Raw genomic sequence first — 18765 nt, 5'->3', positions numbered from 1 at the left:
ACTTGATGCATCTATCGTTCAGAACAATACTGCAGCCAGGAGGGAAAACTGGGCTGGAGCCAGTCCCAGCAGACACTGGTCAAAAGGCAAGGTTCACTCTGGATGGTTTGCAACCACATGAACTTCCCTATCTTACATGTGGCGAATCAAGAATCAACAGGAAACTTAACATTCCTGCCTTTGGATCGTGTGAAGACGCCAACAAGTTACTCAGGTGAAGCTGCTAAAATTGGCCAAAACAAAACTGATAAATTGGTTTGCTTAGATTTGGTAATAGGTGGTGCTTTTCCCCATTTTGATGTTACAAGAGGGGAATGATCTTTTCTCTATTTGGTAGGTAGGGCTGTGCGATATGACCAAAATCTCATATCCCGATATAAGAATTCTATCGTCCTGATAACGATATAAATCACAAAATTTTAACATTTTCTGTAAATTCTGTGAATCTCGGGCAGCTCGACTTGCGTGAAGTGTTTCCAGCTGCGCGTCATGTAGCTGGAGTCGAGTGTTTTAACTGATGCATGAAACGATACATTTTTAGACATAAGTTGTAACGGCCGCCGTTTTCTTTGTGAGTATTTATTACACTGCGTGCTGCGGGGGAAAGCCTGTTCTAACGTTTGAGTCTAAGGTTTATTTTTTAGCACCTGGCGGCTCTTTTTTAATTCTCATCCATAAATAATCTGCTCTTTCACGTGATTTAGTTTATTTTGAAAAGTCTCAACAGGATCTTGAGCTTTATTGTGAAAGGTTTATGTGGAACATAAACAAGCGGACACGCGATGCTGTTACCGTCGTTGTTGCTAACCACAACGCATAAAAACAGGCGCTTGTCCGTCCGTAGTGTGGTTATATTAAATATAAGAGAAAGAGAGAACTTTAACTTTAAATTAATATAAACACTACAGTGACCAAAACAATGAAAAAATATTGCAGTAAACAATGAATTTTGCGACACCACGAAACAAACAATAGCGTAAAATGTTTATGTTTATATCAAACAGCCCTATTGGTAGGTGTAATTATTTTGCAAAAGCCATGGAAGCATTGATTTTGCAAAATAAGCCCCATTTAAAACTTTGCAGTGATGTTATGTGATACTATGTAAAAACTGGGATAAGACTTTCCAGGGAAACATTGGAAAAATAGAACAAATAGTTGAGTAAGATCCCTGGCTTCTCTCTCTCACCTCTGCAAGGCATGAAGCGGGTGTGAATGTCGGCTTTAGAACATTAAAGAGTGTGTGTGTGTGTGTGTGTGTGTGTGTGTGTGTGTGTGTGTGTGTGTGTGTGTCACCCACTATCAAATGTCAGGAAGGATGCGGGTGAAAGGGGTTTCTAACGCTATCTGACCATCAGACATGCAATTCAGACAGAGCGTAAATCCTGCTTAACCTCACATGTCTAACTTTAGTGAGGAGGAGAATATGAGGCAGCTTTTTCTTCAGCCTGCATCTTATAGCTATCGTGCTGGAAAACAGTGAGACAGGAAATGCGCAGCTGAATGAAACATGGACACTTTTAAGAGAAAATGCCAGACAAGTAGCACTTTGCAGTGTTTCCAGAGTCTGCTGAGGAGTTCTGATTCTTCGTTACAAGGTCTTTCATTTTTATTTGAAACTCAAGCTTCATATATAAAATGTGAGGGGCATAAAAGTGCAATCTGCTTGAATCTGAGCAGTTTAAAACCATATATAACAGTGAACGCACCAGTTGTTTTATAAACATGTAATTGGGTCTGGGAAATAAAACAACATTTAAAAAAAAAAAAAAAAAAAGGCAGCCAGCAAATAAATAAATAGTTTGCGTCCAACCCTGTTACAGATTTAAAAGAAGAAATAAAATGTTGTCTAGAGATCTGTGACAGTTTTAAAAAAGCCACAGTATTGAGGCTAGCAGGTAGGCCAACTTATCTGCAATCCCAGCTGATCATCTCACACATTCAATTCCACCTCAGCTCCTTCTTTGCTGCATCTAAATTAATCAATATTATATGTGTTCTCCCTATAGATTAAATCCGATCTGTGCCATTTTCCTGCACTTCACTCAGGCAGCAGCCTCATTTCCAGAAGTGAGAACATGGATCACTTTCGCCAGCTGTGCTTTAGACTGGCAGCCACGTTTAATTTCAGTTCAGTTTAATTTAATTTAGAGAGGGCAAAATCAGAAGTCGTCTCAAGGTGTTTCATATTGTAAGGTAAAGATCCTACAGCAATAGAGAGAAAACCCCAACAATCAGCTGACACTTGGCGACAGTGGGAAGGAAAAACACCCTTTTAATGGAAGAAACCTCCGGCGAGCTCAGGCAGGGACAGCCACCTTTAAATACAAAGTGGTGTGCAACACATATTTATAAGAGGTGTGTTTAGAAGAAATAAGCCATCATAGGAAATGTGATGAAAGTTGAAGGCTCCCATTCTACTTATAAGTACCCTCAAAACCACAAGTAAACCAGCAGGCTGAGACTGAAGTGCTATATTGGGGTGATATGGCACTATGAGGTCTTTAAGATAAGATGGGGACTGATTATCCAAAATGTGAGGAGAAGAATTTAAAATTTGACTTTGGATTTAACAATGAAGAAAATCCAATATGGGAGAAATATGCTCCTTCTTCCTAGTCCCTGCCAGTACTCTCGCTTCAGCATTTTAAATGAACTGGAGGTTTCTTAAGGATGTTTTAGGACAACCTGATAATAATGAATTACAATAGTCCAGCCAATAAACTCTAAACTAGTTTTTCACATCACTCTTACACAGGATTGTTCTGCACAAATGCAAGAAAGCAGTCAAGCTAACATGGATGTCTTTGAGAGGAAGCACATACAGGGTTTACACGCAAACTTCACACAGGATCGTCTTACTCTGAGGTGACAGTGCTAACCGCTGCACCATCGATACATGTGAGAAAGGAGAGCAGATGATGCCCTGACCTGATTCTGCCAAAAGTTTCAGAGTTTTTATGTGAAAACGGCTTTAGTGAGGAGTGGGACTACCACGTGCTGCCAGAACAGCTTTGGAGTGTCTTGGCATTTATTTCACAAGCCTCTGGATCTCTACTGGAGGGAAGTAATCATGCTTTTCCAAAAGAATCACATTTTCTTAATTATTTAAAGCATTCTTTACCTTTTTAACTCTTTCCCCCATGACTGCTTTATATCAAAATAACTGGTTGTGCATCAAAAGTTAGTTAGTGAGAGTGATCTCTGCCTGTATAGCTTACTGGAGCAACCCTTGGAAAAAAGGTTTTTATGGGGAAAGAGTTGATGAAGAATTGGCATCACTTGCCAAGACACCACTCCCATCAGTATGGAAAATTTTCATTATAGGATAAAGGTGATGCCTCAGAAGGGATTTGTATTGATTTGCAGTTGCTCTTTCCTCCAAGGGGACACCTGCCCCAAAATAATTACTGGATCTCCTCGTTTGTAGAGGTCAAGCGTTGAGATATTTCCTTCACTTTATCACCCCTCTGTAGATCCGCTGTATTGGATTAACTGAGATAAATTACACGTTTGTTACCATTTGCTTACCATTTGTCTTTTTTAATATGTGCACAGCCCTTATTGGATACATGCTGATGTAATTGTGCAGCCATCTTCACATTCAGCTGAAATAAAACCTGTAAAATTGAATTGTGAATGCAGTATTGCCAAAACAGCCTCCTTCGCCCACTCTGACTCGAACGCACACACAGTCAGCCACGCACACACATACGCGCACTTTCAATCGCACTTCCACTCCATCAGTGGCAGGCCGAGTCTTGTATCCCCACTACGACCTCCCCACTCCTCCTCTAATAGCATATCAGGTTGCCCCACTCCCCCAGCCAGCGGCAGCACCTCCATTTCCCCAGCGCTGTAATTACTTTAGGGAGCTTCCGCGTGGGCACAAGCAGCTACGGAGCTATGTTTTAGTGCGCGTGCATGTGCGTGCGTGCACGTGCATTCACTTACAAGAGAGAGCCAGTGTGAAATTGAACACAAACAACTGTGTGTGCGTGCATATGTGCGTGTGTGTTTGTGTGTGAGTGACAACAAGCGAGAGACAAAAATGTGTGTGTGAGTGAGAGATCTGTGTGTTGTTTGTTTTCCAGTGACAGAGCCAGTCCCCCTGCAGACAGAGTGGGTGATTAACAGGGTTGACGCCTAGAAGGTGGCCCTCTCATTAACACTGAACACACACACACAGACACACAACAGAAGCCGTTTCTCTTCTGTCTCTCCTTTTCTCTCGCAGTCTCTCTTCCTCTTTGTGTCTTCTCTTTGCATGTGTGTGTGTGAACATGTCTGAAGTGTAGAAGTAAGTAAAGGGACTGTTACCGATCACATCGACTTGTCTGGATAATTAATAATTCTAAATAATAAATGAGGCAGCGTCTCTTGTTCCACGTGCGCACACATGTGGATCCTGCTGCTGTGTGATGATTGCAGAGATTAATGAAACTCATCCTGCACACAAACAGCTGTAAGCGACAAACAGAACTTCAGTACGCCCTTTAAATTAAGCAACTGTTTATATTCTCTGGCAGTTCATACATGCAAATTTCATTTGTATGAGGGAGCTGGCGTGTACATGAGAAGGAGGATAAAATGACAAACTGGCAGATTAATTATGCAAATCAGTTGATCGGTTTATTTTTATGTGCCGTCGTAGCTTCGGTTTCAGCAGCTCATCATTTTACATCAAATAACATCGAACAAAGAACATTGGAGGTTGTTATTAAGCTGTTTACTTAAAAACAAAGGCAAAAATGAAAAGGCGAATAAAGTCTTCCGCAGTGTTTCAAGATTACTGTACCCATGTGAATTCTTGTTCTTATTAATCTGCAGTGTAATGATGCCTTTCGGGAATCATCTCTTGGATTTAAGAAGGCCCGTATAATGTTTTTTATGATCATATTAGCATTCGTTGCTTTTGGTGGAAAAAAGCAACGAAGCAAACTGAAGATGCTTCGAGTGTTCCAGCTGAGAAACAGAATTTTTGTGCGATTTCCGATTGTGGTGCAATCAAAATGCACATTAGCTTCAAACGTGATTTGTCACATGCAGTCAGTTGAGCATGATAAATTGTTAGCATGGAGCTCCTGCACAGACAATTTTTCTGGCAACAGTTCGGTGCCTGTGTTTTTATAGCTTTTTCTTCTTCTTCTTCTCCTCTTCTTTGTGTAGTACTATGAGATGTCCTACGGGCTCAACATTGAGATGCACAAACAGGTAAGTCTGTATTTAGTCTCCTTAAAGTTCGCTCTTTTATTCCCATCACATAGGATGTAAAACTGTTGTATGATCATAAACAGAAGATTGCTTTTGTGAAGAAAATTGAAACACAGGAGGATGCCTTTTCTGCTTGCAGGATGTGATGGATTCAAACTGAGGGGCATGCATGTTTATCAAGTTTCTATTGTACCTCCTGTGTGTATTATGTTGCTTAAGGCTTCCTTTCTAACATGCTTCTATAAACTGAGGTGTCTCCATCGTCATGCAACTACTGCCGAGGGTTATCAGTCTAATGTTTTGTTATTGCTTTTACCAATGTTTAGAATTTTTCTTCCTGTCAGTTAGCTTTGACATGTGGATTTAAATACTACAGGAAAAAATCCAAAAAAGCCAAATCTGAGTGAAAAATGCTTTTGTGCTGTCAGCAGGAAGTAGCTACATTCCTCTGCATAAATGAATTATTTTATAAACCTGGCTAGCAGCTGTCTGACAGGCAGTGCTCTCTCTATACGTGTTATGGATAAACCTGCGAGAGCCACAAATAAAAGTTGTAGTAATTTCAGAGCAATTTGTTTTAATATTTACAGATGAATCATACATTTACCAATAATCTAGCGTCATTTTGTACTCTGTGATTGAAAAATGTCTCAAGGACTCGCTGTCCTGTATCGTTGCTTGTTGTTCATACTGACGATTCAGCTGGGAGAATTTCCTGGACTTTGAGGTGCCAGTTGGCTAACCTCATCAATGCCGATAAAAAGACTTTTAATACTTACTGAACCTTGAATTATGCACTTCATTACAGGGTTCTTTTTTTCTTTAACCTGGCTCAGATGCATTGGTTGCCAGGGTTGGGAATGTCTCCATAAGTTACCTGTTGCATGTGCCTCACTGATGTTTGACTGGCAGATCCACATTGCTGTATTGTGGTAGCCTTATTATGCTACAGACATGGATACTCAGAGAGCAGCTTAGTGTTTTGTTTTTTTTTTGATGGGACGGGTGAGTAAACAGTGACAGGTACAAAGATTTACCATAGACAGTATAAAAGATGGACTTTGTGCCAACATCTGAAAGTGAAGCTAATGTGGAAGTACTTTAAACTTGCATTTTTTTAATGGCCAGCAGGGGGCGACTCCTTTCCTAACAAAAGTATGTCTGGTAGTATAGATGTCTATGGGGCAATGGCCCTTGGCTACCTAGCTGTCTGACATCAGATCACCTTCCTGATGAGTTCATGGGCTCAGTCACTAGTTTCAGGTCACTGATTAAAACACGAAGTTCAGTTTGGCAATTATGGTCATTACTAGAATAAGTCCAGTAATTTTTGTAAAAAGGATTTTTTAGGATTTCCGTTCATGGTCTCAGGAGTCTCATCTCTGCTTTTGGCGGATGATGTGGTTCCTTTGGACTCATCAACCTTGTTCCGGAAGCCGAGTGTGAAGCAGCTGGGGTGAGAATTTAGCACCTGAAACTCCGAAGCCACGGTTCTTAGTCAGAAAAGGGCAGCGTGTCCACTGCAGGGTGCAGGAGCGAGCTGCTACCTCAAGTGGATGATATCTTAGGGTCTTGTTTACAAGTGAGGGAAGAGGAAAGCAGGAGGCTGACAGATAGATGAATGCGGTGTCAACAGTGATGCAGACGCAGTACTGGGCTGTTGTGGTGAAGATAAAGTATGAAAGTACATCTATGATGTACCTTCTTACCCTCACCTTTGGCCCAGCAGTTTTTGATTTAGTTGTAGCCATAGTCTTTTGATTAAAAAAACGTTTAGTTTTATTCCTAATTAGGACTAAATCCTTTTAGTTTTAGTCAACTAAATATCATAGGATTGTAGCAGACGAAGTCTAAAATTGATTCAGTTGAATAAAATACAAAGTGTCAAAGGAGCTGTGCATTCCTCGTGATGCACCGACAGCTTATTGAACTGTTGGTGTGATTATTAAACATAATCTCTGTTTCCTTTGGGGATCTCATTTGAGTGAGGTCACCTAATTCTGTGTGTAAATCCAGTTGTTGTTGATTTTTTTTGTTGTTTTTAGTAATTTTGAGCATCACGCAGTCATTTCATGTGGATGTAGGTCTTGGCAAAATGGCATTATATTTACATCCAGTGAAAACGGTGCTGTAAGAACTAGTAAGGTATTTTGAAATGGAGGAGAAAAAAAGGCCCTCAATCAGGCAGGGCGTGGGTGAGGGAGTGGTCCATACATCAGTTTGTGTTGCTGCAGCAGGGGGAGTAATTTATGCTCAGCCTGCAGGAGGAGAGAGCGATGGGCCTCCAAGGGGCCAACCCTTATCGATGACCTCGTCTGGTATTGCCCATCCACACTCACAAACGCACACGCACGCTGTCGTATGATTGACGGCGTGCGCTGACAGCCATATTGGAAGAAGGGAGCATGCTTTGACGAATGGAGACACACATGAAAGTAGCAGCTTCCATGATTTAAAGACCTTCACTTGTATGCACCCGCACAAACTCTGAGGTTGGAAGCACAAGACGGGCACCGCGATGCATGCTGAGCAAACGCACACACCTTTCTCCTTTATCTCATAGGGATTAAATTCATAGGCACAAATGGAGTTGTGTGTTTGTGTGTGTACCCAGCAATCTTCGTACGTGCGTGTGTGTACATTAGCTCATGTACTTTCCCATTGGCTGTCTGCAATCTTTTAGAAATGTCAGTGTGTGGGTAGAGCCAGCGTGAGCTTCGGTGTGTTAGCGTGCACGCTCCTGAGCCCCTCCAGTCACTCCATCACCGCATGTGCCTGCGTTTTTTGTGTGTGCGCGTATGTTACCAGCGCATGTTCATAAACGTTTGTGTCTCTCTGCTCGTGTGTGCTGCTGTTACTGTGTGTGCGCACACGCCCGTCCTTTGTGCACAGTGTGAGTGGGTGCCGAGAATCGCTAGTTCCATTAGAGAGTTGAAATTGAAGGGGATGTGTGGAAACGAGTGTCGAGGAGCATTCATGTCTAGGCCTATTGTGCAGAGCCACACTCCCCTCTCTGCTCCTCCTCCTCCTCTGTCTGTTTCCCTGTTTTTTCTTTCTTTCTTTCTTTCTCTCTCTCACACTCACACATTCAATTGCTCCCTCTTGATCACTCTGTCCTACTCAATTCAAAAAATGCCTCTCCACTCTGTGCAGTCTGTCTCTTTGCTCTCTGCATCTCTGTTTTGTCTTAGTGAGGAAAAGCAAGGTTGAGTTGCGGATCGAACTGGGAGTGTGTTGAATGAAGCTGTATCGTTTATCTGTTTTTCCTCGTTTTCTCTTCCTGACAGCATTTGTGTTTTGTTTGTGTTGTGTATAGTATATATGTTCTCATTGTGCTCATCACATAAACCAAACTATGAAGGCAATTCTGAGTATATTCATCTGTATGTGAGCTGCATCTGCAGGAATAGTTGTTCGTGTTCGGCATGGTGGAAACTCTTTGTTAAGCAGAAGTGGCGACACTGAAAAGGCTGTGATTCAGTTATCCAGTCCTAGTTTTAGGAAATTTCAAAACAAAAATGCCAATTATTTTGACCTCGTTTCGTGAGCATTACTTTTTTTTTTTTTTATTCTTTTTATCTGATAACAAACTGAAGATATATATGGAAACTGGAGCAAAAGTCCTTTTGATTAGTCATGTAACTGGTCACATTTGTGTACATGAAAATAATATTTTCAACCTTTTAAAGGGAGAAAAAGTATAAATTTAGAGGACAGAGGGGCAATTTGACTTCATTTTCCACTCATACCAGAGGCCATTTTTTGGGGTCTGGAAAAAAAGCAAGGTTGAGTCGAGGATTAAACTTGGAATATGGCTAATAAAGCTGTATTCTGTTTCTGCCTTCCTGTCGACCTGTTTTTCTACTTAGTTAGGGTTAAGCAGTCAAAACTGCTTGGGTAGGTTTAGATAATGTGGACTACTTTGCTAGGTTTGCACAGTCTTGACCTTTCAATTAGGTTTGGACAATTCAGACTAGTCGGTTAGGTTTAGACCAGGGGTCCCCAATCCCAGTCCTCGAGGGCCGGTGTCCCTGCAGGTTTTAGATGTGTCCTTGATCCATCACAGCTGATTTAAATGGATAAATGACCTTCTCAACATGTCTTGAAGTTCTCCAGAGGCCTGGTAATGAACTAATCGTGTGATTCAGGTGTGTTGACCCAGGGTGAGATCTAAAACCTGCAGGGACACCGGCCCTCGTGGACTGGGATTAGGGACCCCTGGTTTAGATAATCTAGACCAAGAGTGTCAAACTCCAGGCCTCGAGGGCCGGTGTCCCTGCAGGTTTTAGATGTGTCCTTGATCCATCACAGCTGATTTAAATGGCTAAATGGCCTTCTCAACATGTCTTGAAGTTCTCCAGAGACCTGGTAACTAATCATTTGATTCGGGTGTGTTGACCCAGGGTGAGATCTAAAACCTGCAGGACACCGGCCCTCGAGGCCTGGAGTTTGATACCGCTGATCTAGACTATTTGATTAGGTTTAAACAATCTGGACTACTTGGTTAGATTTAGCTAATCAAACCTGCTACCACAAGTTTAGATCATAAATCTTCTTGATAAAAAAACTACTCAGGGCAGATTTAGGTGTTAAAACTATTTAGCTAGGTTCTGAAAAAGGTCGTGGTTTGGGTTGAAGTACAACAGATGGCACTTTGATAAGAGCCACCTGCAGCATGTTATCATGTGTGTGCTGCAGGCATAAAAACTATTCCTTTTCCTCTTTGTATTGAAATATATTTCAAAGTCACGCTTACAAAAAACAGGACAGCTTGCTTTCATAAACGAGAAAAAAATCTCAGTATTTCACATTTTGCCATGAGACCCTGTGACTATAGGGGAGCCCACGCAGTGACAAAGCCAGTACACTCTAAGGAAGTCTGTGTAACGTTAGGTTTGTTTACTCTGCCTTCCATACTTCCTTGAAACAGAATTTCGTCAGTGAAAAGTGCTCCAATAGCATTTTAGGAAAGCCAGAATGAAGCAGAGTGAAATGTAAAGTGAGGACACGAGAGAGGAGGCTGCATTCAGAACGAAAAATCTGAGGGAGAAGAGAAGGTGATGGAGAGCAGGGATAACAGAATAGACAAAAGCTGGGTTGGAAAAAAACAAGATAGACAGAATAAAGGGCACTGAAAAAGAGGCAGAGCCATAGTTAGCGTGGAGCGAGTCCCGCAGAGACATTTTAGAGATGTCAGGGAGATTGTATGTGTAATGATGAGCAGATAGGAGTGAAGCGCTTGATGGGAACTGTGCTCTGCATGCCTAATGTCTGTTAGAAGAGCCTCTCTCTCCTCATCGCGCCTCGAATTAGGCTCTAACACAATTACTGCTGCTTTGCATATCTCTTATGGATTGGATGATTACCAACCAAATGTGATAATAGACCTGCATGTGAGAAAGATAGGGAATGTGCATGATGTGAAAGAGAACACGGCGTGTGCGTGCGTGTATGGGAGATTATTACTGTGTGTGTGTGTGTGTGTGTGTGTGTGTGTGTGTGTGTGTGTGTGTGTGTGTGTGTGTGTGTGTGTGTGTGTGTGTGTGTGTGTGTGTGTGTGTGTGTGTGTCCGTCCAAGTGTTTTTAGAAGCGTATTAAGTACAAGCAACTAAATTAATGAGGTGAATAAAGGGATTCTGACACATCTGATATATGTGCATGTGTGTGAGATATATTTGCTCCAGTTTGGGAAGGTCATAGCAGATGTTTCCCATACTGATGAGTGTGGCTTAAATTCGCTGAATGACGATTCACATTTAACAAGGGTTTAAAGGATAAGTGTGGTGATACTCTTTATTTTGAGCTGTCATTAAATCCCATGAAAAGATTAAAATGAGCCGTGAGCTGCTATCACATTTTATCTGTGTAGCCTGAGGCTATTATGCTGAATTCTTCTGTTCCATAGAGTTGTTGTCCTCGACACTTTGCCCTGGCATGGTTTTTGTTCACCTCTTCTGGCTTTGGTTGTTCTATGTTATCATCTCTGACTTTATTCATTCATTCGTTCATGAAATCTTCTCCATGGATCTCACAGGCATTAGTACCCAGTGAGGTGCAGTAACATTTTTTACATTCAGCAAATCCACATCTATGTGCTAAAGACACCACCACCCTACGTTTAGTTGCTCAACAGCCTCAGACAGAAGCAAAGCTGGTATGAGCTTCCTTCTGTTAGTGTATCCCCTCATGACCGAGCATTACTTAGGTGACTTAATCTAATAGAAAAGTAAGAATATCCTTCCCCTCTGTCCCCTGCACCATTAATTCTTGACTATAGACAGTATAAATATGGACGTAGGCGCCCCCATGTTGTCTGTCTTAAACCTCCATTCTCTTTAATGGCCACCAGGGGGAGACACCTGTGGTGGCTAAAAATAAAAATAAAAAATCTGCAAGCACTATCCCGCTGAGTTTATGGGCTCAGTCACTCATTTCATACTGTATAAAACAGTGGTGGTGTGGTGTAGTTTTGCAGTTTGAGGTGTACTCCTAATGCTCCAAACCTGGATAAATGCGAGGGTTGCATCTGGAACAGCATCGAGCATAAAACCCGGTCATTAATCCCAATCTGTGCGCTGCGGTGAACTCAATAAACCATAAAGTCCGTTTTGTAAATTTTGATCATTGTAAGATTCAGAAAGGCGAATAACCCAGGATCTGAGCCTACATTTCACAGTCAGATCCGCCCCTTACTTCATTATGAACACACCCAGTGTGTTTTATTTTGAGATACTCATACATGCAACGTTCTATTCTAACCACTGAATATACAATTATCCCTGTTTATTACAACAACTATCAGTTTTTAGGAAACAGTGGAAAGTTTTTTTTATATTTATGACCATTTTTAAGGTTAAAATTATTAAGCTTTGATGCTGACAGGGTGGGGAAGATGGAAAATAACCATTTGAGTTACATATTTTTTCACCGGGTTTGTTGGGAGTGATAAAAATATGGAATACTATAAACCACTATGCTCTCCTTCAACAGGCTGAGATAGTCAAGAGATTGAATGGGATCTGCGCACAGGTCCTCCCCTACCTGTCTCAGGAGGTAAGCGCGTGCACACGCACACACGCACGCACACTCTGGCACAGAGCCGTCAATAACCCTCTGACCCTCAGCACTATTCCTTACATGCTGGAATGAGATCACCCTCATTCCCACCTCATTACCTCTCCACCTCCGTGACCTCAAGCTCAGCATCCCTCTTCTCTCCTCCCATCATTCATCATCACTTGCTTCCTGTGTTTCTTTCCACCTCAATTTCCATTTCACCCTGCCCCCACCTCGATTCTGCCATATTCAATCTGTCCCATCCTCACGGTTGTCCCTTCCCCCCTCCCCTTTTGACCTCTTCCTTCACTCCCCTCTTTCCCTCCATTTTTCCCTCCTTTGCCTCCTCCTACTCCATCCAACTCTTCTCTTGCTTAATACATGTGTGTGTTTGTGTCAGTGTAATAAATGGCTGTGCGATTCAGATAAGCCATGCTCTTATCTGCCCACCAGGGGGTTGACCTCCACCCATTACAGCACACCAGCCGACCATCCATTCCCGGGTGTCACACAAGGCGTGTGTGTGTGTGTGTGTGTGTGTGTGTGTGTGTGTGTGTGTGTGTGTGTGTGTGTAACTGGATGAATAGCAAAATGGTCAGAGGGGGAGGCGCAACACCAGAGAGGGTTGTCGGGTCTCTGTTGGGACTATTGATATTGATCTAACCTCTCCACCCCCCCCAACTCTCCTCCCCATGTTTCTATCTCGCTTTTGTCTTTCTCACTTTCCTCCTCTTGTCTTTACCCCCTGCCTCCCCCCTGTCTCCCACCCACCATCTCCAGCACCAGCAGCAGGTCCTGGCAGCCATAGAGAGGGCCAAGCAGGTCACCCCCCCGGAGATGAACTCCATCATAAGGGTACGTTGTTGCAACCCTAACCCTGCCTGAAAAAGTGCAAATATTGACCAACCCGATCAATTCTATTGTTTTCTTTTACATCTTGCATTTATTGACTTATTGTTTGTGAGGATAAAAACCTTTGTGTGTCATCGCAGGGTTTTTCTCAAAAACCTAAAATGTTTTTTTAATGCTTTTTTTATATCGTGTGAAATGAAAAACCCTAAACCTCAAAGGTTTCCTGCCCCGATCTGTTTCCTCCTAAACAGAGCATTATAAAAATAAATAAGCATTTATTAGCTCCAGTTGCTAATGAAAAACGTTAAAATGACCCATAAATCATGATTATATTCAAGCGCTGGTAATGTATGCCTGCACAGTAAAATAAACATTTATAATTGTTCCCACTGTTTTGTTTAAGCAGCTCTGGGAACAATTAATTTTTAAAGGGTTTCTTTAGAGTTATATTGATGAAGTCCAAGAGAAACTTTTAAAGCACAGACTTTCTTTTTTTTTTTCTGATGCACCAAAAGTTGGAATATAAGAAATTAACTTTTCTAGAAGTGGCTAAGCTCCAAAGAAATGCTGGATTCTTCTGTTAAAGCCTCCATGCCTTGAAATGTTTTTGTTTAGGTTTCATGTTAAATGTGCAGATTTAAGTAGAGATAACCTCGGGGCATTATTAGGGTTAAAATCTCTTCTACACTTACGTCTTAGGAGTGTGTAGTACTCTTCATCACGAGTAAACTACTTTTTGTGTCTTTTTAAAGTGGTGGTATCCATCCCATCGAGGGGATAAATTTGATTAAGCCACAATCCTGTCCATTGAAACAATTACAGCACAGTTATCTCGCTAGCTAAAATACCAAATCTGTACAAACCAGGCCAGCTCGTTAGCCTGCTATGCGCAGATATTCTTTATATCGGCAGCTTTAACTACTTCAGCTACGCTTCATCATTATCAGCCTCGTGTTAGCTATCCTAGCTCCTCCATCATTTCACTATTGTCTAGTGTTCGCTAGCCCAGCCACTCCATCACTGTGATAGATGATTCACGGTGGTGCGTTGCTTTTGTCTTTGTGTCTGCGACTTGTGATAAAGAAGGTGGCGCTCTGCGTTGGCGTTTGTGGTAGGGCGTTCTGTTGTCGGTGGATCTTTTGCTTTCAAAGGAGCTTGTAAAGAAAAGCGTCTGGACTTCTTTAAGTTGCTTGAAGACGCTTGAAGTCCAGACGCTTTTCTTTACAAGCTCCTTCGACTACGATGACCTGGATGACTGAGAACCTTCACAGACATCTTTTGCTTTGACTTTAGTCGCATCATGTAGAAAGTTAGAGGATCAGCGGGGGCAGTTATGTGTCGATTATAAGAGGTCAGAGGGAGCTGCCGTAAAAATGAACTCACTTTTGGGTGTGTGTAAAAGAGAAGCGTGGCAGTAACAATGTATCTCTCTGTACTTTAAAATCAAAGGCATGTCGATCCCATGAAATTGTTTTTTCCAGTTCTGTGCTCAGATACCTCTTTGTCTGCACTTGTTTCTTAGGCTTTTATACATCTTAAAAACTGCATCTATTATAAATAAGCTATGTGTATCTTCTACTGAGCATGTGCTATGATACGTGCGTTCCATCTATCCTGTTGTCTGTAAACTATTAGCGCTGTGCCTCAAGGGTTATATATTAAACATGACCTGTGGTTCTATAATAGGTCTGTCCTGTGTTTTGCAGTGATTTGTGCGCTTGATCTATCCTACTGTCTCTAAGTTGCGTCTGATTCTTTTCCATGCAGCAGCAGCTCCAGGCTCACCAGCTGTCTCAGCTTCAGGGCCTGGCCCTGCCCATGACTCCACTGCCGCTGAGCCTGAGCCAGCCGACCCTCCCTGCCGTCACCACCTCCTCTGGTCTCTTCTCCCTCTCTTCCCTGCTGGCCTCTCAAGCCCAGCTGGCCAAGGAGGAGAAAGCATCGCGGGATGGAGTCGACAGCCACCGTGAGGAGGATGGAGACAAGTCTGATTAGATGGTGTTTCAGCCCTATTCAGCTCTGTTTTTATCCAGAGACCTGAATCCCTAGATTCAAGCCCACTTGGCCTATAGCCTCTCCCCCAGGTCTCCCTCTCTTTGACACTACCTAACATGGGCTTCAATTTCATCTCTTCCGACCCCCTAGCCAACCCCATTATTGGGAGGTCTTTGGCACATACCACCTTATATCCTGGTATTCACCATAGTTGGGTTGTTTCTATATCTTTTTTTTTTTTTTTTTTTTAAGCCATGAGACTGTCGCTTTCTTATGTATCTTGTATTTTCAAGTGCTCTCTCTCTCTCTCTCTTTTTTGCATGTGATTAAGCCACATTTATCCCTTTTTAAAAAAAAAGAAAATCAGGACTACTTTCTATTTCAGTTTCTTCCTGCCTCCCTCTTGCTTTTTCTCTCTCTTCTGATTCCTGTTGAGTTTCCGTGTTTTCCTTTCTTCTCCATGCCTCCCTCTCTCTTCCTCCCTGTCTTCCTCCCACCTCTTGCCTCTGCCTCTTTCATAGGTCCTTGTTAGACAGGACTGATCCGTCAGACTGAATGCACTGTTCCGTAGGTGTTAACAGAAAAACTGTTAAACACTTGGATTTGCTGGCAAGCTGTAAAACTTGTCAGATGCAACACAGGATTCCTAAAAACTTCATTTTCCCAACATAAAGGTCTCACCGAAATCAGCAGTGTTGATATTTCATGGTGTTTCACCTCGCGTGTATTCATTCTAAGATAAAAGTGGGCTCAAAGTTTAAATGTTGGATTGATAAAAGATCAGAGAATTGTTTAAAAAATGCCCCGGCTAAAGACAGAAGCGTGCTTAAAAGCTATACTCACTTTCTAATCAAAAACCTCTGCCTTCAAAAGAGAATCGGTGTTATGAAAAGACATATCCGGGCAAATTAGAGATTTTGCGAGTAATCCTAATTTTATATAAAATAAAAGCATCTTAGATCCGACTTAATGCTGAGAGCCGTCAGAGTAGATAACAGACCCACCTTGATAAGTAATCCCCCCGACGTTTGATCCTTGCCCGACCCTGTGAGGTGCGTTGGATAAATCCACCCAGCACCGTAACTGAAAGGCATCATTAAACGGAGCTGAGGTAGCACAACGTGCAGCAAAGAGAAGTAACGCCACTTCACGTCCACACCTTCCCACCATCTTTTTCCTCTTTAATGTGCACTAATATCAGAGCAGACACTGAGGGGAGAAAGAGTGCATGTTGTGTGTTTGACAGCAGAGGGCAGCGTGTGTCTTTGAAGCATCCTCCTCGCTTGTGCAGAACAAGGACAATGACAGAGTGCAGACTGTGTCACAAAGGGAATGGCTTATTTATCCAGTCTGAGTGTGCAAACTTAACGCACAGTAGACACTAGACCGGTGGCATCAATTACTGCAGTGATGCAGGTCTCGAAAAGTTGTCTGCTTTGGTTTATTTTGGTCTCTAAATGGAACGACTCCATCCTAGCATGAAACAAAAACACGGGCTCTCTGTAAATTCACTTTTAAATACCCTACGATTCACTGCACATAAAGATCTTTCACATATCAGATTAATCCTGCATTATACAGTTGATTTAATGCCTACATGGGGCACTGAGTATGATTGAATATAGTTACATTACTGTAATTCACACAAATGAAGCACAAGTGCATTCTACAGCTGCTGCTATGAATCCAAACTAAACAAAAACACCCCCTTCAAACAGAAAGGTCCTGTACGCTCTTGGTTGTTTTCAGATTAGACCTCGAGTCTGCTGGAAGCTGGGCGAAACTATGCCAGCCCACCACAACATTGATGATCTCATTGCAATACAAAGTTCAGCTGCGGAATCTTCTGGTTTGACTTTCCTTTAGATGTTATTACGAGCAACGGCACCTCTGCCACATTGCTGAAGGTCTTTATCCGGTCAGAGGATCTACTACCACCGTCCTAGTGCCAGACGCCAAAGGACAATTCCCAGATGTCTCGTTTCCATGCACCAACCTGTTGGAGCTTTTTTGGAGGTGCAAGGTAACATACTCAGTGTTAGGCAGATGGCTTTAAAGTTGTGGTTGATTATTTTATTAAAATACCCACTGCATCTTTTACCAAATTCTTAGGAAAAAAAAGTTCTGCTCCATGTGGGGGTCTGCAAAAAATGTAGTAGTTGACATTGCATAGTTTGTCCAACAGAGGGCACTCTGCAACACACGTGATTTGAATGCCACGCAGCAAACGCAGCAACCAGCCGGTCACTAATCTGGGAACCAGGTTTACTAAAGTCAGACTCTAACTGTAAACTGAGCAAATCAGCAACTCTGAGTTGGTATCTTCATGGAGGCTGGTCAGAGTAGGCAGCCATTTTTAATGATGCTGTCTGAAACAGAGGTCGCTTGTGACATATTGAGTCTCATAAAGGTTAAATAAATAAAACTAAAATTATGTTGGGCCGCTCTATATAATCGTAGAAAAAAGTTTGTACCATAGGCCTGCCATCGGATCAGAATTGAATCCAATCATTTCCTATCTGATTTCTCAGGATTAACAAACTCTGAATTTTAGCTAAACCTGCTTCCTGGAATAGGGTTGTGATCTGAGAGGAGCATAATATAATATCACCAAATACTGTTTGTTTTTTGTTTTTTAAAATTAAAGAGTGTCTTTTGCATTACATACAGTTCCTTACTGTGATCTAAAATTGGTCTTTACAGGAAATGAAGACACATCTGCAGCTCTTTAATAAACTCTTCTGTTTATTTATTTTTTAAACCAGCATGGCAAGAATTCATGTTATTAGTAAGGAGAATAATCAGTGATCGCTTTTAGAAGCATCTGAAAGTCTTATGTTGCATTTAATTAAGAACATTTGTATAATGATAGCATTACAGTCCAAATTCTCAGTCAGTTAGGAGACTATTATTTGTAAAGTAGTATAGAGCCAGTTTGACAGTATCTTTTGTTCGGTGGTTTTCACTTCAGACATTTTGACATGTCCCAGTAAGGTAAGGTGTAAATAGTAGAATTAATGACTTCCATTGAGCTGTTAAGTACTGTTCATGCTATCATACTGTCATTGCTTAGTGGGAAATTTAAATTGACCAGAGCTGTAATTTATATCAGTAACACAGATATTCTACCTGTTAGTACAAGTCAAAATCTCTGTTGTGAAAAGTATCAGTGCAAATTAATAAATAGTGGAAGTAGACCAATTTTTATACCCAGTGCGCATTTATAACACCAAAAAAAATGCAAAATAGGACTGAAAATTTGTCTATAGTTAAAAAACAAAAAAGAATAGAGACTACATCGCGTTCTTCATCATGTTTGGGTTGAATTTGTTTGCTTTTTGGATATATTGGAGTTTCTTTTTACTGTCCCGGGGATTTGTCAGGCAACAGAAGTGCGAATGGGCGAAATGTCTGCTTTCAAAAAGATGACATGCAATTTGAGAGGTACCACGTATACTTTGAAAATGTCGAACCACACTTAAAAGCACGTACACCTGTCTTGACCTCCTCTCTTTTCATCTCTGAATGGCTTCATTGAGTGTAGCCATCTCGAGCTGTATATGTATTTTTAAAAAAAAACCTGCTCCTTTCATTTGGGGGAAAATAAGCTCAGAATGGTCTCCGGTTTGATGATAAAGCACATTTTTA

At 41.7% G+C, this 18765-nt stretch overlaps 1 protein-coding gene across 2 annotated transcripts in view; it reads left to right on the top strand.

Annotated features, from left to right (window-relative positions):
* The window catches only part of tle5 (TLE family member 5, transcriptional modulator), a 53417-nt gene extending 35380 nt beyond the window's left edge, over positions 1-18037 (top strand). Inside the window, exons 4-7 of one of the 2 annotated variants that reach the window (XM_004554976.4) lie at positions 5170-5214; positions 12205-12267; positions 13051-13125; positions 14893-18037. In XM_004554976.4, coding sequence (XP_004555033.1) covers positions 5170-5214; positions 12205-12267; positions 13051-13125; positions 14893-15117 — 408 coding nt within the window. In that variant the 3' untranslated portion in view covers positions 15118-18037. Of the gene's footprint in view, positions 1-5169; positions 5215-12204; positions 12268-13050; positions 13126-14889 lie in introns of both variants that reach the window. The other variant, XM_004554975.4, reaches the window with a different exon arrangement.
* The last annotated feature ends 728 nt before the right edge of the window (positions 18038-18765 follow it).

This window comes from Maylandia zebra, linkage group LG23, assembly GCF_041146795.1.
Source record: "Maylandia zebra isolate NMK-2024a linkage group LG23, Mzebra_GT3a, whole genome shotgun sequence".
Classification (NCBI taxonomy): Eukaryota; Metazoa; Chordata; class Actinopteri; order Cichliformes; family Cichlidae; genus Maylandia; species Maylandia zebra.
Note: the sequence above shows the minus strand (reverse complement) of the source record. Positions and strands in the feature narration are given on the sequence as shown.